At 41.8% G+C, this 24,363-nt stretch overlaps 1 protein-coding gene across 15 annotated transcripts in view; it reads left to right on the top strand.

The window, feature by feature from the left end:
- MICAL3 (microtubule associated monooxygenase, calponin and LIM domain containing 3) overlaps positions 1-24,363 on the top strand; it is an 809,998-nt gene that overhangs the window by 602,086 nt on the left and 183,549 nt on the right. For all 15 annotated transcript variants that reach the window (XM_053718886.1, XM_053718885.1, XM_053718900.1 and 12 more), the window contains 2 exons: positions 4,353-6,093; positions 6,434-6,528. In XM_053718886.1, the coding sequence (XP_053574861.1) occupies positions 4,353-6,093; positions 6,434-6,528 (1,836 nt within the window). The remainder of the gene's footprint in view (positions 1-4,352; positions 6,094-6,433; positions 6,529-24,363) is intronic.

Below are 24,363 nucleotides of genomic sequence, written 5' to 3'. Positions count from 1 at the left end.
GTTCTTCTGGTTCAGAGGATTCTGTCTCAGAGGTTGATGTTGATAAATCTTCATATTTATTTAAAATGAAATTTATTCGTTCTTTACTTAAAGAAGTCCTAATTGCATTAGAAATTGAGGATTCTGGTCCTCTTGATACTAAATCTAAACGTTTAGATAAGGTTTTTAAATCTCCTGTAGTTATTCCAGAAGTTTTTCCTGTCCCTAGTGCTATTTCTGAAGTAATTTCCAGGGAATGGAATAATTTGGGTAATTAATTTACTCCTTCTAAACGTTTTAAGCAATTATATCCTGTGCCATCTGACAGATTAGAGTTTTGGGACAAAATCCCTAAAGTTGATGGGGCTGTCTCTACTCTTGTTAAGCGTACTATTCCTACGGCAGATGGTACTTCCTTAAGGATCCTTTAGATAGGAAAATTGAATCCTTTCTAAGAAAAGCTTACTTGTGTTCAGGTAATCTTCTTAGACCTGCTATATCTTTAGCGGATGTTGCTGCAGCTTCATCTTTTGGTTAGAAGCTTTAGCGCAACAAGTAACAGATCATAATTCTCATAGCATTTTTATTCTTCAACATGCTAATAATTTTATTTGTAATGCCATCTTTGATATCATTAGAGTTGATGTCAGGTATATATCTCTAGCTATTTTAGCTAGAAGAGCTTTATAGCTTAAGACTTGGAATGCTGTTATGTCTTCTAAGTCTACTCTGCTTTCCCTTTCTTTCCAGGGTAATGATCGTTTTCGTTCCTTTTGTCACAACAAGGAACAAAAACCTGATCCTTCATCCTCAGGAGCGGTATCAGTTTGGAAACCATCTCCAGTCTGGAATAAATCCAAGCCTTTTAGAAAATCAAAGCCAGCTCCTAAGTCCACATGAAGGTGCGGCCCTCATTCCAGCTCAGCTGGTAGGGGGCAGATTACGTTTTTTCTAAGAAATTTGGATCAATTCCGTTCACAATCTTTGGATTCAGAACATTGTTTCAGAAGGGTACAGAATTGGCTTCAAGATAAGGCCTCCTGCAAAGAGATTTTTTCTTTCCCGTGTCCCAGTAAACCCAGCGAAGGCTCAAGCATTTCTGAAATGTGTTTCAGATCTAGAGTTGACTGGTGTAATTTTGCCAGTTCCAGTTCTGGAACAGTGACTGGGGTTTTATTCAAATCTCTTCATTGTACCAAAGAAGGAAAATTCCTTCAGACCAGTTCTGGATCTAAAAATATTGAATCGTTATGTAAGGATACCAACATTCAAAATGGTAACTGTAAGGACTATCCTGCCTTTTGTTCAACAAGGGCATTATATGTCTACTATAGATTTACAGGATGCATATCTGCATATTCCGATTCATCCAGATCACTATCAGTTTCTGAGATTCTCTTTCCTAGACAAGCATTACCAGTTTGTGGCTCTGCCGTTTGGCCTAGCTACAGCTCCAAGAATTTTTTACGAAGGTTCTCGGTGCCCTTCTGTCTGTAATCAGAGAACAGGGTATTGTGGTATTCCTTATTTGGACGATATCTTGGTACTTGCTCAGTCTTCATATTTAGCAGAATCTCATTCGAATCGACTTGTGTTGTTTCTTCAACATCATGGTTGGAGGATCAATTTACCAAAAAGTTCATTGATTCCTCAGACTTAGGTAACCTTTTTAGGTTTTCAGATAGATTCAGTATCCATGACTCTATCTTTGATAGACATGAGACATCTAAAGTTGATATCAGCTTGTCGAAACCTTCAGTCACAATCTTTCCCTTCGGTAGCCTTATGCATGGAAATTCTAGGTCTTATGACTGCGGCATCGGACGCGATCCCCTTTGCTCGTTTTCACATGCGGCCTCTTCAGCTCTGTATGCTGAACCAGTGGTGCAGGGATTACACAAAGATATCTCAATTAATATCTTTAAAACCGATTGTACGACACTCTCTGACGTGGTGGACAGATCACCATCGTTTAGTTCAGGGGGCTTCTTTTGTTCTTCCGACCTGGACTGTAGTTTCAACAGATGCAAGTCTTACAGGTTGGGGAGCTGTGTGGGGGTCTCTGACAGCACAAGGGGTTTGGGAATCTCAGGAGGTGAGATTACCGATCAATATTTTGGAACTCCGTGCAATTTTCAGAGCTCTTCAGTCTTGGCCTCTTCTAAAGAGAGAATCGTTCATTTGTTTTCAGACAGACAATGTCACAACTGTGGCATACATCAATCATCAAGGAGGGACTCACAGTCCTCTGGCTATGAAAGAAGTATCTCGAATTCTGGTATGGGCGGAATCCAGCTCCTGTCTAGTTTCTGCGGTTCATATCCCAGGTATAGACAATTGGGAAGCGGATTATCTCAGTCGCCACACGTTTCATCCGGGCGAATGGTCTCTTCTCCCAGAGGTATTTCTTCAGATTGTTCAAATATGGGGTCTTCCAGAAATAGATCTGATGGCTTCTCATCTAAACAAGAAACTTCCCAGGTATCTGTCCAGATCCCGGGATCCTCAGGCGGAGGCAGTGGATGCATTATCACTTCCTTGGAAGTATCATCCTGCCTATATCTTTCCGCCTCGAGTTCTTCTTCCAAGAGTAATCTCCAAGATTCTGAAGGAATGCTCGTTTTATTATGCTGGTAGCTCCAGCATGGCCTCACAGGTTTTGGTATGCGGATCTTGTCCGGATGGCCTCTTGCCAACCGTGGACTCTTCCGTTAAGACCAGACCTTCTGTCACAAGGTCCTTTTTTCCATTAGAATCTCAAATCCTTAAATTTAAAGGTATGGAGATTGAACGCTTGATTCTTGGTCAAAGAGGTTTCTCTGACTCTGTGATTAATACTATGTTACAGGCTCGTAAATCTGTATCTAGAGAGATATATTATAGAGTCTGGAAGACTTATATTTCTTGGTGTCTTTCTCATCATTTTTTCTGGCATTCTTTTAGAATTCCGAGAATTTTACAGTTTCTTCAGGATGGTTTAGATAAAGGTTTGTCCACAAGTTCCTTGAAAGGTCAAATCTCTGCTCTTTCTGTTCTTTTTCACAGAAAGATTGCTAATCTTCCTGATATTCATTGTTTTGTACAAGCCTTGGTTCGTATAAAACCTGTCATTAAGTCAATTTCTCCTCCTTGGAGTTTGAATTTGGTTCTGGGGGCTCTTCAAGCTCCTCCGTTTGAACCTATGCATTCATTGGACATTAAATTACTTTCTTGGAAAGTTTTGTTCCTTTTGGCCATCTCTTCTGCCAGAAGAGTCTCTGAATTGTCTGCTCTTTCTTGTGAGTCTCCTTTTTTGATTTTTCATCAGGATAAGGCGGTGTTGCGAACTTCTTTTAAATTTTTACCTAAGGTTGTGAATTCCAACAACATTAGTAGAGAAATTGTAGTTCCTTCATTATGCCCTAATCCTAAGAATTCTAAGGAGAAATCATTGCATTCTTTGGATGTTGTTAGAGCTTTGAAATATTATGTTGAAGCTACTAAGACTTTCCGAAAGACTTCTAGTCTATTTGTCATCTTTTCCGGTTCTAGAAAAGGCCAGAAAGCTTCTGCCATTTCTTTGGCATCTTAGTTGAAATCTTTAATTCATCATGCCTATGTTGAGTCGGGTAAAACTCCGCCTCAGAGGATTACAGCTCATTCTACTAGGTCAGTTTCTACTTCCTGGGCGTTTAGGAATGAAGCTTCGGTTGATCAGATTTGCAAAGCAGCAACTTGGTCTTCTTTGCATACTTTTACTAAATTCTACCATTTTGATGTGTTTTCTTCTTCTGAAGCGGTTTTTGGTAGAAAAGTACTTCAGGCAGCTGTTTCAGTTTGAATCTTCTGCTTATGTTTTCATTTAAACTTTATTTTGGGTGTGGATTATTTTCAGCAGGAATTGGCTGTCTTTATTTTATCCCTCCCTCTCTAGTGACTCTTGCGTGGAAAGATCCACATCTTGGGTAGTCATTATCCCATACGTCACTAGCTCATGGACTCTTGCTAATTACATGAAAGAAAACATAATTTATGTAAGAACTTACCTGATAAATTCATTTCTTTCATATTGGCAAGAGTCCATGAGGCCCACCCTTTTTTGTGGTGGTTATGATTTTTTTGTATAAAGCACAATTATTCCAATTCCTTATTTTTTATGCTTTCACACTTTTTTCTTATCACCCCACTTCTTGGCTATTAGTTAAACTGATTTGTGGGTGTGGTGAGGGGTGTATTTATAGGCATTTTGAGGTTTGGGAAACTTTGCCCCTCCTGGTAGGAATGTATATCCCATGCGTCACTAGCTCATGGACTCTTGCTAATATGAAAGAAATGAATTTATCAGGTAAGTTCTTACATAAATTATGTTTTTTCTTCTTTTTTTTTTCCATCAGGATGTGAAATCTCCAAGAAGTAGATTTTTTCATGATCCATTCCTTCCAGAGGACAGTTGCAAAGTGACCTCACCAGTAGAAAGAAAATTACAGACTCCTCTCTCCCCTGTTTGCTCCCAGCCAACTTCGCAAGAACCTGTTGCTCCAACATCCCCAATTAAATCTTCTCTTCTAAATATTTCACACCCCCTCAGTTCCCCTATAACCCCTATCTGCTCTCAGCCTTTACCATCCACAGAAATGACTATCAGCCCTCCAGCAATGTCTCCTGTGTGTCTTCAGCCCTCACCAGTAATAACTTCTACCCCTTTAGCCAAACTGCCTTTTACAACCCATGTTGGGGGTACAGAGGAAGTGACCAGCCCCAACACAGAAGAGGCTCTTAAGCGTATTGACTTAATTGAAGAATTTTGGATGAAAAGTGCTGAAATACGGCGTAGTCTTGGCCTGACTCCTGTGGACAGAGGTCGTCCTCCTGAAGTCAGCTTCTCTGCTCTTGAAACCAGTTCTTCACGTCCCCGTGTGTCTAAGCCATTGCCTGAGGATTTGAAGTCTCCTACCATAAAGCCTCACTCAGTCTCTCGGAGAACTAATGCCACTTGTTTGAATACTGAAACGCTTTCACCCCTTACCCCAATATCTCCATCTGAGAAGGAGTTGAAGAGCTCAGAAGCTGAACGAAAAGACCTTTCAACCAGTTCTGGATTAGGACTGAATGGTAGCATATCAAATACCCGCACTGTAGCAAGTGAAAGCTTCAACACCTCAGATTCAACAATGTTGACCCCTCCTTCCAGCCCTCCTCCACCCCCTCCCCAAGGGGAAGAGCCAGCCACACTGCACAGAGGCCAGGCTCGTTGGCAAAATGGACCAGAAGCCATCTCACCACCAAGCCCTATAAAGAGCAAATCCACTGAACCTCCAAAGTCCCCATTAAGAAAAGAAGAAGCAAGGAAGTCTTTTGTGGAGAGTGTGGATGAGATCCCCTTTGCAGATGATGTAGAAGACACCTATGATGAGAGGACAGAGAATTCAAGTCTCCAAGAGAAGTTCTTTACTCCTCCAACTGTCTGGTTGAAACCACATCGAGCAGGGTTGGCCAAGGAGAATGGAGATCTGTTACCATCACTTGATAGGGGTTCTCACAGAAAAAGGGTTCTTCCAAAATTGACTCTGGAGGCTAAGGAGCTTGCAGAAGAGCGATTGAGGGAGCGAGAAAAGTCTGTTAAGAGCCAAGCACTTAAGGTTGCTATGGCACAACAGGTGAACATGATGAAGCAATTGGAAATTGCATCAGCTGTCAGTACGCCAAAGAGCTCTATTGTTCCAAACTCCACTTTATCAAATGAGCCCTCAGCTGGTTTGTCTAAAACTAGGGCACAGACAGAGGTACAAACCCTTAAACTGGAGACCTCATCAGAGCATTTCTTGTCCCCACCAGCTGCTGATGGCTCTGTTACTTCATCGGAGGGTTCTGGAGGTAAGCCGAAGAAAAGACCTTCATTGTTTTCCCCAAGAAAAAAGGAGAAGAAACCAAAGGCAGAGTCCAAACGGCTTTCTGATAAACAGGTATTTGAGGAGGGCACAAAGCCCAAGTCCCTATGGAAGTCAGTCTTCTCTGGCTACAAAAAGGAAAAGAAGAAGAAGATATTGGAGGATGGGTCTTCTCAAAGTACACTTTCTAGCAGCAACACGGTGGACTCTGGGAAAGCCAAGATGGCCAGCATTATTCAAGGAGCAGGTAAAATGGATCCTCACAAACTTTAAAAAGCATATAGAATTATGAGAGTAAAATGATATACATGTAAAGAAATATCCACATCACTTTGGTATCAAATCAGTAAACAAACATCTTATGGTTAGTGGCATGGTTTGAAGATGTTTACTTTAAACTTTAAAATCCAAATACTAACATTGACTGCTCAAGAGTAAAATAAATTGAATATGTTTTAGAATTCAACAATGATTGGAAAATATACACTTGCCATCTCTTATGTCCATGGTATGGGAATGTATAAAGATGCATGTACAGAAATTGGTTCAATTTATGCATACTGCTCTCTTTATCTCCTATTGCACAGACCTGCCCCTAAGACGGCATCTAAGTTTTTCAGAGGATTCTGATCTGTCGAGTGATGATGTCCTGGAAAAATCTTCCCAGAAGTCCAAACGTGAGGTAAGCAAGTCTCCCATTGAAACTCATAATGAACATTGTAGTCTAAAAAAAGTCATAAGTGGGTTTGAAGCCAATATCAAATACAAAAAGTGTAAAAAATATGCATTTTATTACCGTTGTCATTGCACACTGTTGTTCCACTTGTTCGCTTAGATATATATCCATATTTTTTTTATATATTAATTTTTCCCCCATAGAGTTTGTGAAAGATGTATGTTTTCTTCTTAAATGGAAAGAGTCCACAGCTGCATTCATTACTTTTGGGAAATAAGAACCTGGCCACCAGGAGGAGGCAAAGACACCCCAGCCAAAGTCTTAAATACTCCTCCCACTCCCCTCATCCCCCAGTCATTCTTTGCCTTTCGTCCCAGGAGGTTGGCAGAGACGTGTCAGAATTTTTTAATTTTTGTTTTTCTTCTACAAAATACGAGTCCACGGATTCATCCTTTACTTGTGGGATATTATCCTCCTGCTAACAGGAAGTGGCAAAGAGCACCACAGCAGAGCTGTCTATGTAGCTCCTCCCTTGACTCCACCCCCCATCCATTCTCTTTGCCTATACTAAGTAATAGGAAGGGTAAAGTGAAAGAGGTGATAAAATGTTAGTTTTTATTTTCTTCAAGCAAGATTTTTTTATTTTAAATGGTACCGGTGAGTGCTATTTTTTCCCAGGCAGCAGATGGATGAAGATTTCTGCCTGGAGACAGATGATCTTAGCAGTTGTTACTAAGATCCAGAGTAGTTCCCACAGAATGGCTGAGGAGTACTTAAGAAACTTCAGTGTGAGGAACGTTTTTCATGCTACAAGCATTGAGGTATGTAAAGTCATTTTTTTCTGGAGAGACTGTGTTATTTCAGAATTTGCTGACAGTATCCCCATGAGGGAAGGGGTAAGCAGTAATCCTAATGTGAAAGAGAAGGGTATTACTGGACCTGTATGTTGGGCTGTAAAAATGGTTGACACTGATGTTTGGAGGTAAATAATGTTTTTTGTGACAAACGTTTTTATTTATAATGGCAATGGAGGGTACACATGGCTTATGTTAGACCTGGGTATATGAACCCACATGGCTAGGTTTTTAGACCGCTTTGTAGCGGTTCTTTTGCAAGGCTGTGAGACATCGAGGTAGATGGACGGGGCCTATTTTCGCACCTCAGTTGCGCAGTTATATTCCCCATGCAAGCAGCAAGCTCCAGCTCCGGTGGGCCTCTCAGGAGAGCTTGGGCCTAATCGAAGAGTTAAACTGATTTTGCAGACCCCTGAGGGCAGGTAGGCGCCACAGCAGGGCTGTGGCGAGGTGCAGGGTTTTTTTTTTTTGGTTAATCATAACGTTTTTCTGTATAATGTTTTTGTACATAAAGGTTAAATATTCCTTTTCTTGTGGTGCAATCTTAGCTGGCAAGTTAGGATGCATATATAATAAAATTTAGATAATTTTATAATTTTAAGGCAGTTTTGGAAAAAATGTATGCTTTTTTTCTCTTAAAGGTGCAGTACCGTTTTTTCAGATTGTTATATTTTTCACTAAATAAAGTGTTTTCGAGCCTGTTTGTGGTCATTACTAGTCTGTTTTAACATGTCTGACATTGAGGAAAGCCAATGTTCCATGTGTTTAGAAGCCATTGTGGAACCCCCACTTCAAATTGTGTCCCTCATGTACTGAAAGGGCCCTACATTGCAAAGAACATATTTTAAGTGATAAAAGTATGTCTAGGGATGATTCTCAGTCAGAAGAGAATCAGGTTATGCCATCTGTTTCTCCCCAAGTGTCACAACCTTTAACGCCCGCACAAGCGACGCCAAGTACTACTAGTGCATCTAATTCTTTCACCCTGCAAGATATGGCTGCAGTTATGCCTGCTACCCTTACAGAGGTATTATCTAAACTGCCAGGTTTACAGGGTAAGCGCAGCAGGTCTGGTATTAGAGTAAATACTGAGCCCTCTGATGCTTTATTGGCCATCTCCGATGTACCCTCACAGTGTTCTGATTTGGGGGTGGGGGACTTGCTGTCTGAGGGAGAGCTTTCTTATTCAGGAAAGATGTTCCCTCAAACAGACTCAGATGTGACAGCCTTTAAGTTTAAGCTTGAACACCTCCGTTTGTTACTCAGGGAGGTCTTAGCGACTCTGGATGATTGTGACCCTATTGTCATTCCACCAGAGAAACTGTGTAAAATGGATAAATATTTAGAGGTACCTACTTACACTAATGTTTTTCCAGTCCCTAGAAGAATTTCGGACATTGTTACTAAGGAATGGGATAGACCAGGCATTCCGTTCTCTCCCCCTCCTACTTTTAAGAAAATGTTTCCCATATCTGACACCATTCAGGATTCGTGGCAGACGGTCCCTAAGGTGGAGGGAGCTATTTCTACCCTGGCTAAGCGTACAACTATACCTATTTGAGGACAGTTGTGCTTTCAAAGATCCTATGGATAAAAAATTAGAGGGTCTTCTAAAGAAATTGTTTATTCATGAGGGTTTTCTTCTACAACCTATAGCGTGCATTGTACCAGTAAGTACTGCAGCAGCTTTTTGGTTTGAGGCTCTAGAGGAGTCTCTTAAGGTTGAGAACCCATTAGATGATATTTTGGATAGAATTAAGGCTCTCAAGTTAGCCAATTCTTTTATTACAGATGCCGCTTTCCAAATGGCTAAATTAGCGGCAAAAAATGCAGGCTTTGCCATTTTAGCTTGTAGAGCGTTATGGCTTAAGCCTTGGTCTGCTGATGTGTCATCTAAATCCAAGCTTTTAGCTATTCCCTTTAAGGGTAAGACCCTATTTGGGCCTGAACTAAAGGAGATCATTTCTGACATTAGTGGAGGTAAAGGTCATGCCCTTCCTCAGGACAAAACGGTTAAAATGAGGACCAAACAGAATAATTTTCGTTCCTTCCGAAACTTTAAAGGCGGTCCCTCTACTTCCTCATCCGCCTCCAAGCAGGAGGGGAACTTTGTACAATCCAAGTCAGTCTGGAGACCTAACCAGACCTGGAATAAAGGTAAACAGGCCAAGAAGCCCAGTGCTGCTACCAAGACAGCATGAAGGGGCAGCCCCCGATCCGGGACCGGATCTAGTAGGGGGCAGACTTTCTCTCTTGGCTCAGGCCTGGGCAAGAGACATTCAGGACTCCTGGGCATTAGAAATTGTCACCCAGGGGTATCGGTTAGAATTCAAGGATTCTCTCCCAAGAGGGAGATTTCATCTGTAAACCAGACAAAAAGAGAGGCGTTCTTACGCTGTGTAGAAGACCCACATACCATGTGTGTAATCTGTCCAGTTCCAAAATTAGAACAAGGGCAGGGGTTTTACTCCAATCTGTTCGTGGTTCCCAAAAAGGAGGGAACCTTCAGACCGATTTTAGATCTCAAAAGTCTAAACAAATTTCTCAGAGTCCCGTCGTTCAAGATGGAGACCATACGAACAATTTTACCAATGATCCATGAGGGTCACTATATGACCACCGTGGATTTGAAGGATGCATATCTTCTCATTCCTATCCACAAAGATCATCACCAGTTCCTCAGGTTCGCCTTCCTGGACAAACATTACCAGTTTGTGGCCCTTCCTTTTGGGTTGGCCACAGCTCCCAGAATCTTAACAAAAGTGCTAGGGTCCCTTCTGGCGGTTCTAAGGCCATGGGGCATAGCAGTGGCGCCCTATCTGGACGATATTTTGATTCAGACGTCAACTTACCATCTAGCCAAATCTCACACGGACATCGTGTTGGCTTTTCTAAGATCTCACGGGTTGAAGGTGAACATAAAAAAGAGTTCACTATTTCCTCTGACAAGAGTTCCATTCCTAGGAACTCTGATTAGACTCGGTAGACATGAAAAATTTTCTGACGGAGGTCAGGAAATCAAAGATTCAAATTACTTGCTGAGCACTTCACTCCATTCCTCGGCCATCAGTGGCGCAGTGTACGGAGGTCATTGGGTTAATGGTAGCGGCAATGGACATAATTCTGTTTGCTCGCCTACATCTCAGACCACTGCAGCTGTGAATGCTCAAACAGGGAAATGGGGATTATGCGGATTTGTCTCCGCGGATAAATCTGGATACTCGTCGTATCTTGTAGAAGAAAAGGAAATTTATTCTTACCTGGTAAATTGATTTCTTCTAAGATACGACGAGTCCACGGCCCTCCCTGTCAATTTAAGACAGATTATATTTTTTTGTTTAAAACTTCAGTCACCTCTGCACCTTTTTGTTTCTCCTTTTTCTTCCTATGCCTTCGGTCGAATGACTGGGGGGTGGAGTCAAGGGAGGAGCTATATAGACAGCTCTGCTGTGGTGCTCTTTGCCACTTCCTGTTAGCAAGAGGATAATATCCCACAAGTAAAGGATGAATCCGTGGACTCGTCGTATCTTAGAAGAAATCAATGTTTTAGGTAAGCATAAATTTCCTTTTTGTTTCTTATGGAGGGTAGTACTCTTCAGCATGGGACAGGAGTTTTAAGTAGTCCTGGCAGTGTCTCAGTGAGGGCTTGGATGAAAGTTAGAGTCCGGAGATGCAGGGAGAGTCTTTCTGTGAAACCATCCCGACTCATATTAACAGATCCTCAAGCAATCGGCGTTGTCAAACTTCGCTCCGCTGCCTGCTTCTCTCAAGTCCATGGCGGAGGCGATGCCACTATTCGTCGTACTTGAAAGGCCGTGTTCCTGCTCCACGGCGTAGATTCCGGAAAGATCATTTCATTTTACTTTATCATCAATGTACTGTGATGTGAATGTTTTCCTGAGAGGCTAACACCTTTGCGGGTCTAACTATATGACAAAAGGGTCTGAGTGAGTCTCTGTTAATATCTTGGAATCAAGGGTTAATATCTCCTGAGGGGGTTTATTGAACAGGGGGGTTTATAATAATGTTTATTTGATTCAACCTGCTTATGTGTGATGTTTATGGGCTTGTGGTTGGAACTTTGAGGCCTTTGGAAGTGACGCAGCCTTTTGGTTGGGCGTTTTTTTGTACTGTTCGGTTCACCTTGTGTTCGGGCGTGGTTACGTTCCGTTCCCCATTTCCGAATTCCTGACCGTGTGTCGAAGAAGATATTCTAGTCCGCAGGGGTCTGGTCATAGGAGGTGGTGAGTGCCCCAGCCATTGTGGGTGTCAGGTGACGTTTTTGTTTTCATACTTTAGTCCATATTTATATTTCCTCTATCCAGTTATGGAGGATTCTGATGCTGAGACTTTGCTTGTTTCAGATTCAGTTACAGAGGATTCTGATACCAAGACTATTTTGATTTCAGATTCTGTGTCCGGTGACGAATCCGGACGGGCCTCGTTGACACATGTCGACCAGTTTTGTTCCATATGCCATTTCAGAGCGCCTTGTTCCTCGGGCTCGGGGAATCAAGGGACTGCTGAGAAATTCGCCTCTGGGGTTCCTGTCCTCCGAGAGGCGAGTTCCCTACCAATTCATACTTCTACACATGCGGGTAACCCAGTTTCTGATTCCTCCATGCAGGGTGGCATGTTCCCCCTGGAGGTTGCACCACGTTTTCGTTTCCACATAATGTTGGCGATTGTTCGTCTGCAGAGTCCAGATGTTTATTTGAGAATGTGCTCGTGCCCTATTGTCTCGGGTCTTCCGCCTTGGGTAGGGCCTCTACAGTTCCCCGCGGGTGTAACTGTCCCTGAGTGTTGTGCCTTTCATTACAGGATTGCGTGCCTTCGCGGATTGCTCATACATTTTTTTCAGTTATTGAATGACCCTGTCGTTACCAGATACTGGGATTTTCAGTCTGCTAATTGGTATGGTGCACCTCATTAGACATGTGGGGATGAGGTAATCTCCTGATTGTCATTTGTTTGAGATCTTTCCCAGTTTTTTGAAAGATAGGGCTCCGTTTGGCTGGTCCTGCATTTAGGCCTGTGTCTTTTTGGGCGTTAACCTCCGGGTCACCTTATATTTTATATATATCCGATGGGATGTCTTTTATTTGTTTTTGTTTCCTTCGGGAACCTTCTGTGATTGATACTCTTTATTACTTCTTTGGAAGTTGTTTTGGACATGTTAGTCCTATGTTAAATATGTCTATTTTCAGTTTTTTTCCCCTATGAGCTAGAATTTATGCAGCTTGCCGGTTAGGACCCTAGGTGTGCAGGCTGGTCCTGTCGGGTCTTGCTGCTGTTCAGACACATGGCGCTGTTCTGCTCGGCTGGTTCGGTAGAAGCGCCGAGTGCTCAGGTTATCATTGTTTTTCATGTTCATTTTAGAATTCGAGAGGACCTGTGGGTCCGTGAGGCGGGAAGGATTGTTTCAGTCCTTATAGCCTTCAGTCGTCATATATGGCCGGGCAGGGGAGTTTCCCGCTGCGTCACTCTTTCTGACATCTGATTTCCTCAGAACCTAGATCCTCCCCCATGTGGTGGAGGGTTGGAGGGCTTAACGCCCCTTGCCGCAGTTGAGCGCTTTGACCTTAATTTTTAGGCCTCTGGATTTGTCCTTTTGGACTTGATCCAACAGCTTGTACATAGCTGTCTAGCATGCGGAAGGCTTGCAGTTTGAAACCAGTTGCAGCTCTTCACACCTTACAGGTGTACGCGTAAGCTGTTTGTAGTGTATCTAGATGCAGCTCTTACTCTTTGACGGGTACTGTCTGTCTGAGTTATGAGACCTTTGGGTCTTCTTCCATTGTCTCCGGATGATTTGGATCTCCTTTTTAGGGATCTGTGTTCCGAGTGATGGTTGTTCACTGTGGGGGACTTTGTTTGCTCTGGGTTTTACCGGAGCTGGGTAGGCTTAGTTCTTTTCTTTTCCTTGTGTCCTCTGCTTGTGCGGAGGCGATAGTGAGACTAGTCCTGCTAGTAGGATTTTTTTTACCTCATGGTATCCCTTGGTTGTCCTGAGGCTTCAAGAAGTATCTTCATACGACTTCTAGCCTTGCTCCTTGGAGCGTTGGACTTTAGATAAGGGTGGTTCCTTCCTTTGGTCGGGACTTTCGAGTACTTCTCGCTATCCGGATTCTCTGGATATGCATCCATATCCCTTGTGTCTGGCCTTTTGGCCAGTTGGGGTGTTTAGTTCTAGGGTAACGTTTGCCTGAACTATTAGGTACCCAGACCTGCTTTTCTACCTGAGACTTCCGGTTGCTGAAGCTTCGCTTTGCCTTTTTCCTGACCCAGTTTTGGGTGATTTTGGAATCTTGGAACTAAGGGCTGGTCGGGGTGTTCCACGGTTGTGGGCAGTTGGGCTTTGTCTTTGCTCCATCTACCTGACCTGGTCATGGTTGGCCAGGTTTTCTGAGTATTTTTTACTCTTTGCCGCAAGAGTAGCCCATGTCATCTAGTAGTTAGCTGTGTGGCTTGCGCCTCATGGGTTGTTAGTTCATACCCAGCTGCTGGCGCTGGATGTCCAATTTCTGGTGCTCTTTAGGGTTGCATTCCCCTGGTCAGCTTGCCATTGTTCCAGTGGATTCCCTGCTCTGCAGGCGAATGGGTTGGCTGTGCCTTTGCTTGGCAAGCTACTTGTATGGGGGTCCTTTTCTAGGACATCTGTGTTGGGAATTTATCTTCCCCTTAGCCGATGGCTTCGGGCCTTGAGGAGTTGTTGCTCTTCTGGCATCATCCCTTTTCTTTAGGTGATATTCTCCTCCCTATGGAGATGGAGTCCTTGCTTGGGGCTTCTCCTGGATGGGAGGCGGAAAGGTGGGATTGGTTCCCCCTGGGGTCTTGCTGGCTCCAAGTCAGACTTGTTGGTCTTTTATTTTGATCGATCCTTAGGTCTATGGCCTTGTCTGTTTTCAGAGTCGAGTTGTACTTGTACTCTGTGGCAATGACTGTGCTATCCTTACACTCGTTCCTGTACCTGTTTCGGGATTCTTTTGTTCCCCTGTCTTGGATCCCTGAGGCTGGGTTGGTCCAGCTGGATTGGTGGCCGAGTGGTCTAAGGCGCTGCATTCGGGTCACAGTCTCCTCTGGATGTGTGAGCTTGGTTAAGTCTATCCTGTTAGCTCAGTCTGCTAGGGTATAGATTTTCCTTTCAACTTGCTCCATTGATTTCAGAAGAGAGTTTACTCTTCCTTCGGGTCCTGAGGGTATCTCCTCCTTCTCAGGGGCCTCGATTGAGGTTTTGTGTTCCCCTTTTTAGGGACCTGTGTGTAGGTCCGGCGACTTAGGTTGCCTGGAGCGTGCCCTCTGTCCGGGGGTTGCTTTTACAGTCTCTTTCTTGCTTGACTGCTTCTTCCTCGCAAGTACTCTCTGTGTCGTCCTGTTATGGACTCTGTATTCTCAAACTTGTTTTTTTTTCTCTTGGGTGTATTACACACTTTTTCATGGTCGAATGCTTTGGTCTTCTATGATCAGACGCTGGGTGGACTTTGCCTCTTCAGTTACATTCTGTGCTTGCAGAATGTTGGAGAGACATCTGTTCTGTCTCTGTACCCGGTCTTATCCCGGGTTTCGCTTGGTATAAGCATGGCCTCCTTTTCCTGTTTGGGTCTCTGTGAGCTGGGCTCACTCTTGGAGGTGTTCTTTTTTGTATTAATGGACCTTTCAGTTTCCTCAGTTCTCCTTTGCCTTGTCCCCTTGGGGGTTTCGGCTGGTGTCCCCTTCATTTGTGGGGGGGAGCAGGGGGTACCGTCTGTTGAGCGACAGTGTCTACTGGAAGACTGTTGGCTCAGTCGAGTCCGTTTGCGGTCTCTAGTTTGGCTTCTGGACTAGCTGTGAGTCAGTGTCCTTGGGGCTTTTCCTTAAAAAAATGTTCTCAGCTTCGGACGAAACTTGGTCTTTTATTGGGTAGAGGTTTAGGTGTGGTGCTCTCAGTATGGGCCGCCTATTGTACCCTCCCATCTTGACATTCAGTGTCCTCTATAGTTTGGGTATTGTTTTCCCAAAAGTAATGAATGCAGCTGTGTACTCTTTCCATTTAAGAAGAAAAACATAAATTATGCTTACCTGATAATTTCCTTTTCTTCTGATGGAAAGCGTCCACAGCTCCCCACCCATAATTTTATGTGGGGCGTCCTTATTATTTTTCTGGCAACTTTCACCCTGATATTTCTTCTACTGTTCCTTGTTCCTCGGCAGAATGACTGGGGGATGAGGGGAGTGGGGAGGAGTATTTAAGCCTTTGGCTAGGGTGTCTCTGCCTCCTCCTGGTGGCCAGGTTCTTATTTTCCAAAAGTAATGAATGCAGCTGTGGACTCTTTCCATCAGAAGAAAAGGAAATTATCAGGTAAGCATAATTTATGTTTTTATTCATTTTTTTTCTTCATACTCACAGCTATTTCCTGATAGGTCACGTCTAGCCACTGAAATACAGATTCATCGAGAAGAGGTAGTTGGAAAAGCCAGCTGGGGTCTCCTTAAATATAAATGGCTGTCTCAAGTGTTATTGATCTGCTATCACTCCAATCAGCAGTCATTTCACACCAAAAAAAATTTCTGTTTGATAACTAAATTGCACTGCAGCTAAATTGAAAGTTCAACAATTAGCTGATACATTTCATTATAAATGTTTTTTGTTAATTAAGAGAGGATTGTGTGTGTGTGTATGTGTATGTATATATATATATATATATATATATATATATATATATATATATATATATATATATATACACAAACATATGCCCATGTTATACTTTCTTTCATACAGGTGGTTAGAGTCCACAATCCATTACTCCTGCAAATTACTTTTCCCTACCACTAGGAGGCAGCAAAGATTCCCACTAAAGAACTCTATAAAACCCCTCCCACCTCACCAGTACCACATTCTTGTCTTTGCCTATGCTGGAGGTGGTCGGAAAATGAAAATGCTCATTTGATTCTTCAGTGACAGTGGTTCTCAGATTGAGTTGAGGCCCATTTCCCCTCAAAGTACTGTGTTTGTCAGAGGGATGTATTTGGAGTATTATAAGTGACATATATTTCACCAGTGGGGTTTTAGTCACAAGCTTTGTCATGGGAGTCACAGGGACTTTTCCTTTGCCTCTGCCTGTTGGTTCGTCAGTATTCTCCTATTCGAGTTGCTCGGCTATGTACTGGTCTTGGCTTCCTTCTGGTTTCTTCCAGTAGCAGAGTGCCTTTGGTTAAGTACTATATAATATTTTTGTTTACTTGGTACTCGATAATCTGTTTAGGTTATCACTATATATTGTTGTATATCTACACATCCTCGAGACAGTTAAATATAGGTTGTCACTTGGTATTTCCCCTTTTAAAGTGTTTAAATGTTTATTTTTATTTGCGTACATTTTTTGATGCTGCAGCATTTTGACGCACACTAGTTTATTTCATGCACATGCATTTTTTTTTACGCATACCGGCCTTCGGGTCTCGTGCATCAGCGTCATAGTGTGCATACCTTTTGCCGCCCTCTTCTATTATATGTGACGTAAGTTTAATATGAGCATCCCTTTACAATTGTGCTGTCTGAATGCAAGACGTACTTGTCTTGTATTACTGATTTTTCAAAATTTAGGTTGTTATTTTTTTTTTCTTTAAAAGGGCTATGTATCTCCCTTTCTTCAATAGCTCTTTTAATGGAGATGATATAATCTAACTTTGTTTTCTGCATTTAACTTTATTAGTTTTCGGGGGGGGGGGGTTGCATTTATGGAGCCTTGTAATTCTGTTGCTAAATCTGCCTTTGAATATGGGTCACTTCAACTTATTACTATATGCTAACATATTTCCTTCAGCAATCTTTTGCAATAAATATATTCATGTGTTAATGCATTCTGAAGATTTGTATTGCTGTTCTTGCTTCTTGCTCCTTCTGTTTGTTCCCTACAGGAAGAATATACATTTTTTCTCTCCTGGACTTATGATCTTCATTTGAACAACAGTGCTGAAATGATGGTGGCCATGCCTCTTTCAACTAAGTGTAAAAGGTCAGTTCAGAATTTTCCTTCTTAGTCTGCAAAGGTTAATGTTTCTAGTTCTGGGGCTGCTGTATCCTTAGAGGGTATGGTTTTTCTTTGTTGATCAAGAGTCTTACTCATCATTTTACCGACCTCCTTTTATTTATTTTTATGTTAAGCATTGATTCTCTTTTTAAGGGAATTTTTGCTTTCTTACTTTAGAGGTTACATGATCCTAAAGTAGGTGGGGATATACCAGTTAAATGTTATATACTGTGTAATCCCTTGGTGTGTTTCTTGTCCCTGTTGTCGTTTCTGATTTTATATCCAGAAATTAGACTAAGCCAGGCATTCCTTTTATTTCTTCTCAAGGCTTCTATTATTAAGCTTTTTGGAAGCTAGTTCCAAAATAGTTGGGGCCATTTTTACTTTTGCTTTATGTTCTAGCATTCCATTGGCAGAGAGTTTATAGTCCCTTTAGTTAGGAAGTGTATTTCCTTCCTTAGGAGGGTTTATTTGCAAGCAAGTTATATTTTCAATCCAGTGATATTTATTACTGATGTGACTGTTGCTTGATCTTTGTCTTTCTAGACCTTTTTCTTTTAATTCTGCCAGTGAGATTTAGATGTGCAAAATATTTCTTTTGAAATCCTATGAAAGAGTAGAGAAGGCGCCACATAACATAATTCTGTGCCATATATATCTCTTGTGGTGTAGAATAATATGCACTCACTTGTTGTAAAGCACTAAAACTTATTGCTGGATTAGTAGACCGGATCCTCAGAGTTGTCCGGTAAACTCTCCTCTCAAGTTCTGGAACATACAGCTGATCTCAATCCCTCCTCCCTCTGAGTGTGTTGGCGTGTGTGTGGTTTCCAAAACACACAAAACTACTCCAGACTGGCAGGTGTTAGTGGGATTTGTAGCAAAAAAGTTAGCAGGTTGCATAAAACAAGTGTTTATTAAACACATATCGTTCAGCAACGCGTTTCTCAGTCTCCAAACTGTCATCAGGCTGATACACATTATACAAACTTGCTACTTAATATACGCATATGTGACCAATCATATGCGTTTTAAAAACACACCCCTTTCCTGTATTAGATCCACAGTCTAGGGTTTTGTGTGGGAATTACAATATTATAACATATTATTAACATTTATTAAAAACAAATGCGAAATACAAAATATAATTCATTAAAATTCATATGCAGTGGATCGCATATGTCACTATCCTTGCAACCAATAACTGTGCGCCAACTCGCACGTTATGGGCAGTGCACCTAAATAATATGGAGCTACCATGCGATGGCGCACAGTTATTGATTGCGAGGATAGAGTGACATATGCAATCCACCCAAAGCATATAACGCTCAACTAATGATAAAGATTACTAATGTTTAGTGTAAAAACGGTTAAATAATAGTACTATTATGAATTTTAATGAATTATATTTTGCATTCCGCTTTGTTTTTAATAAATGCTGTTAATAATATGTTATAATATTGTAATTCCCGCCCGCAACCCTAGACTGTGGATCTAATACAGGAAAGGGGTGTGTTTTTAGAATGCATATGATTGGTCACATATGCCTATATTAAGTAGCAAGTTTGTATATTGTGTATCAGCCTGATTAAACAGTTTGGAGACTGAGAAATGCGTTGCTGAACGATATATGTGTTTAATAAACATTTGTTTTATGCAACCTGTTACTTTCCTGTAACTTTTTTTGCTACAAATCCCACTAACACCTGCCAATCTGGAGTAGTTTTGTGTGTTTTGGAAACCACACACACGCCAACACACTCAGAGGGAGGAGGGATTGAGATCAGCTGTATGTTCCAGAACTTGAGAGGAGAGTTTACTGGACAACTCTGAGGATCCGGTCTGCTAAGCCAGCACTACCTTTTAGTGCTTTACTACAAAGGAGTGCATATTATTCTACACCACAAAAGATATATATTGCACAGAATTATGCTATGTGGCGCCTTCTCTACGCTTTTATAGGATTTCTTTGAAGTGGATGGCCTTATATCTCGAGGAGAGCTGCCTGTTGAACCTGATTTGGATGTTTTCAGGATGCTATTGTTTTATACAGCTTGTATACAGTCGACACGTATATGTTTTATTTAGTTTTTTTGTATACAGTATCATGCATTGTCTTATTGTCTGTTAATTACACACTTACAGACATATTTATGTGATAGCGCCCCTATTTATACCTTTGGTGTTATTAGTAAAATATTTCTTTTGTTGTCTTATTATTGCCAGAGTATGTATTTAACTCTTTTTCTAGAAGCGCATTATAATTAGAATCTTGTCTGCCGGCATGATTTCTAATTCCAGACGTTTATCTTTCTTTACAGAGAGAGTTTACTTGGTTCTCGTTTGGATTTCTATTATTTCTATGGTATCTGGGGTTAAGGAGCTTTTCTTTTCCAGGACTAGAAGTGTAAGGGTAGATTTTTTTAAGATGCTTTGGTAGGGGGTATATTAGTTTTTTCAGGAAGCTTGGTTTTAGTCTGTTCCCAATGAATGTTTTTTTCCTGTTCTATGGTCTTAGGAACTCTTTAGGCGCAGGTATATGGAATCTCCAACCTATTCATTGTTCCATAATCTAGAAACTTTGAACAAGTTTCTTAAGTTCCTACTTTCTAAATGGAAACTATTTAGACTTTTCTGTGAGGTCAATTTATGCCCTCAATAGATTTTAAGGATGCCTACCTTTTATGTTCCTATTTCTAGCAACTTATAGGTTTCTGAGATTTGATTTTTTGGACAAACTTTTTTATCATTTGTTGCTCTTCTGTTTGGTCTGGCTACACCTCTCAGAATAATCTCTAAGGTTCATCTGTAATCAGTTTTCAGGGTATTGCAGTGTTTTCCTGGTCTGCATGATATCTTGGTTCAAGTTCCATCTTTTCATTCAGCAGTATTTCTGTTGTTTCTTCAACAGCGTGGTTGGAAAGTAATTTTTTCCTTACAGTTTACTGGTTCCTCAGATAAAAATTACATTCCTTGGGGTTTTATAAATTGTTTCTATGAGATGCATGAGAAGTTACCCTGGAGTGAGCAGTGATTGGCTAAAATTCAAGTCTGTCAAAAGAAATTAAAAAAGGGGGAAGTTTGCAGAGGCTTAGATACAAGGTAATCACTGAGGTAAAACGTGTATTATTATAACTGTGTTGGTTCTGCAAAACTGGGGAATGGGCCTTGATCAATACTTTGGGTTGTCTACTAAAAAAATATTTAGTTTTGATAGGTAAATATAAAAAAAGGCTCTATTTATGTTTAAATGTAGTGATGGCAAAAATGCTCTGGTCTTTTGGGGAAGTTTTTGTCTAAAATGGGGTTAAGATAAGGTTATGTTTTCTGTCGATATAAGTTGGGACATTGTCAGCCTCCACCTAGATCATTTTTTAGACCAATTGCTACTTATTGTGTTTTTAGAATGTTTTATCAGTGGACCAATTTTTGCTAGTCTATTTGATCTTCTTTGCATATTTTTTCTACCATTTTATTCTTCTGAGGCAGACTTTGGTAGGGTGTCCTTCAGGCAATTGTCTTGGGTTGATTTATTTTTGCCTGTTGGTTATTTTTTATTGCCTTTTCTTCTTTTAGGGTTACAGATTTAGTTTCTCAGTGAAAAAAAAGATGTTTCTTAGATCCCACCCTTTTCTGTGATTGCTTGTGGACTTCACAGCTTGGTTATCAGTTCCCAGGAGTAACGGATTGTGGACTCTCACCACCTGTATGAAAGAAAACATAGTTTTCTTCCTAATGGGAAAGAGTCCACAGCCGCATTCCTTACATTTGGGAATTCAGAACCTGGCCACCAGGAGGAGGCAACGACACCCCAGCCAAAAGGCTTAAATACCTCCCCCACATCCCTCATCCCCTAGTCATTCTTTGCCTTTCGTCACAGGAGGTGGCAGAGAGGTGCTGGAATATCGGAGGTCTCTTATGAGGGGTTCTACCCTTCGCTATAGGACAGGAGTTTAAGTAGCCCTTTAAGCTTCTCAACTTGAGGGCCTGGGGGAATGTTAGAGTCCGGTGATGCAGGGGGAGCTTCCCTTTGCGACACCATCCCAACTCATAATAACAGCTCCTTTAGCAATCGGCGTTGACGAGCTTCGCTGCCTGCTTTTTACACTCAAGTCCATGTCAGGAGCGAAGCTACTAACCTGTCACACTTGAAAGGCCGTGTTCCTGTTCCACGGCGTAGATTCTGGTAAGATCATTTCATTTTTTATTATATAATGTTAAAACAGAAGACAGGGTCACAGTGTGGCGCCTTTTTATCTTTATAGAATCAAGGGTTAATATCTCCTTAGGGGGATTATTGAACAGGGGGGGATAATAATCTTATATATTTGATTTTATGCTGTTTTATGTGTGAGATGTTAGGCTCATAGGCTGTTATGGAATATACAGGTTTCACTTTCACTTTGAGAGCCATGCAGCTTACAAGCTTGGCGCACTTTCTCTCCTAGCAGGGACAGTCCTGCATTGTGCACTATGTGATTCATTCCCTCTTTCCTGACCGGACTATTAGAGAGGTGTCATAAATCTCTGTACTGTCTGGGTCATAGGAGGTGGTGAGTGCCCCAGCCATTGGGGTATAAGGGTACCGTTTTTTGAATAAAATAAGATGTTTTATTTCTCTAGTTCTCCGGTTATTGCACTAGTGATGGAGGATTCTGTTACGTTAGAGGGCACTCCCTCTATTCCTAAAGAGTAATTCCTGTTTATATAGTGAGGAGGCCCTAGTTCCCCCTCTCAATTATGTTCCATATACCTTAATAATGTGATAATTTATGTTCCATATGCCTTGATAATGTGATAATATCAAACATGTTTGATACCACAGAGCCGTCCACCTCTGAGGAGTTGTCGTCCAGTGAGGTGTGTACCCTACATTGTTATCTCTATACACATGCAGTTTTTTTCCGTAGCATTGCGGATCCTCCATCTGGAGGGGGCCTTTTTTCTCCAGATGTTACTGCGCAGTTCAGACGGCAGTGTCTGAGCCTTAATGCTTTACCTCGTGCTGCTAAGCGCAAGCGAAAGGTTACATATTGCACTCCTTCCCAGAGAACATCAAATCAATTTTGAATTTAACTGATAGTGTTATCCAAGGATGACGTTCTTCTGAGACTTCAGAGTATGAACTTTCTGGGTCGGAGTCTGCTGCCTCTCAACCTCCAGCTGCAGAGGAACCAGACTTTAGTTTTAGGAATTTGCGCTTCTTGTAAAGGAAGTTTTTGTCGTATTCAGGGGTTCCAGAGGTCATATTGCCTGATGAACCTTTATTTCCTAAGTTGAATAGAGTTTGAGGACAGGGTGGTGCCTTCCCTTCCCTGATCCGGTTGTCCCAGGTACTCCTCCTTGGACTGTACAGTTCCCTGCGGGTGCGACTGTCCCTGAGTGTTGTGCCTTTCGTTACAGAATTGTGCGCCTTCGCGTGTTACTCAGACATGTTTTTTCAGTTATTGAACGGCCCTATCCTTATCGGGTATGGGAATACTCAGTCTGCTCTTTGAATGGCGCACCTCATTAGACATGTGGGGATGATGTACTCTCCTGACTGTCCATGTATTGAGATCTTTTCCAGTCTTTTTGAAAGATCAGGGCTCCGTTTGGCTGATCCTGCGGAAGGCCTGTTTCTTTTTGGGCGTTAACCTACGGGTTGCCTTGTATTTTATTTTTATCCGATATGATGTCCTGTCTGTTTTCCTTCTCCCCCTCTGAGGGAGGATTTATGCGACTTGACGGTTAGGACCCGGGTTGTAGGCTAGTCCTGTTTGGGTTCAGTTTTGTCTGGTAGCTGTTCGGACACATGGCGCCGCTATGCTTGGCTGGTCCGGTAGAGGCGCAGAGTGCTCATGTTATCCTCTGTGTTCAACTAAAGGGACAGTCAACCATAGAATTGTTATTGTTTTAAAAGATCGATAATCCCTTTTTCTCCAACATTGGTGTGTCCGGTCCACGGCTTCATCCTTACTTGTGGGATATTCTCTTCCCCTACAGGAAATGGCAAAGAGAGCACCCAGCAAGAGCTGTCCATATAGCTCCCCCTCTGGCTCCGCCCCCCAGTCATTCTCTTTGCCGCTCTGAACAAGTAGCATCTCCACGGGGATGGTAAAGAGTATGTGGTGTTAGTTGTAGTTTTTTATTCTTCTATCAAGAGTTTGTTATTTTAAAATAGTGCCGGTTTGTACTATTTACTCTAAAGCAGAAAAAGATGAAGAGTTCTGTTTAAAGAGTATGATTTTAGCAGCAGTAACTAAAATCAATTGCTGTTCCCACGCAGGACTGTTGAGCCCAGAGAACTTCAGTTGGGGGGAACAGTTTGCAGACTTTTCTGCTCAAGGTATGATCAGTCATATTTCTAACAAGACATGTTAATGCTAGAAGACTGTCAGTTTTCCCTTAAGGGGTAAGTAAGCCATTTTCTTAGACTCATAACAGATTAAGGCTTACAAATGGGCTCTGCACTGGTTGACACTATTGTGGGCTAAATCGATTGTTTTATTTCATATTTTAATGGAATTAGAGTGTTTTGTGCTATTAAAAGCACTTTTGGGAACGTTTTTATCGCCTGGCATTTAGTTAGACTACTATTTCAGTCAGAAAGGCCCCTTCACTCTTGTATGCAGAGGAAGGAGGCCCCGTTTTCGCGCCTCAATTGCGCAGTTTACTTCCATGGCAGTGCATGCAGCTTCATGTGAGGGGTCCTGTGGCATACTAAAACGGACTCTGGAAGGTTTATTTCATTGCTGAATAACTCTCTGGGAAGGTAAAAAGCAGCAGCAAGGCTGTGGCTGTGATTGTAGTGTACTAAAATTGTCTAATTGAACAAATAGCTCCGGTTTGCTATACTTTCAAGGCATTAGGACTCTGGGGTAAAATTTTTGTAAAAATCGGACATTGCCTTCATTGTTTTTCAATATATCAGAAATAAAGTGTGCCTGTTTATTATTTATACAATACAATAAGAAAGAAGGATTGAGCGAAAA

Source organism: Bombina bombina, chromosome 6 (genome assembly GCF_027579735.1).
Source record: "Bombina bombina isolate aBomBom1 chromosome 6, aBomBom1.pri, whole genome shotgun sequence".
Taxonomy (NCBI): Eukaryota; Metazoa; Chordata; class Amphibia; order Anura; family Bombinatoridae; genus Bombina; species Bombina bombina.
Note: the sequence above shows the minus strand (reverse complement) of the source record. Positions and strands in the feature narration are given on the sequence as shown.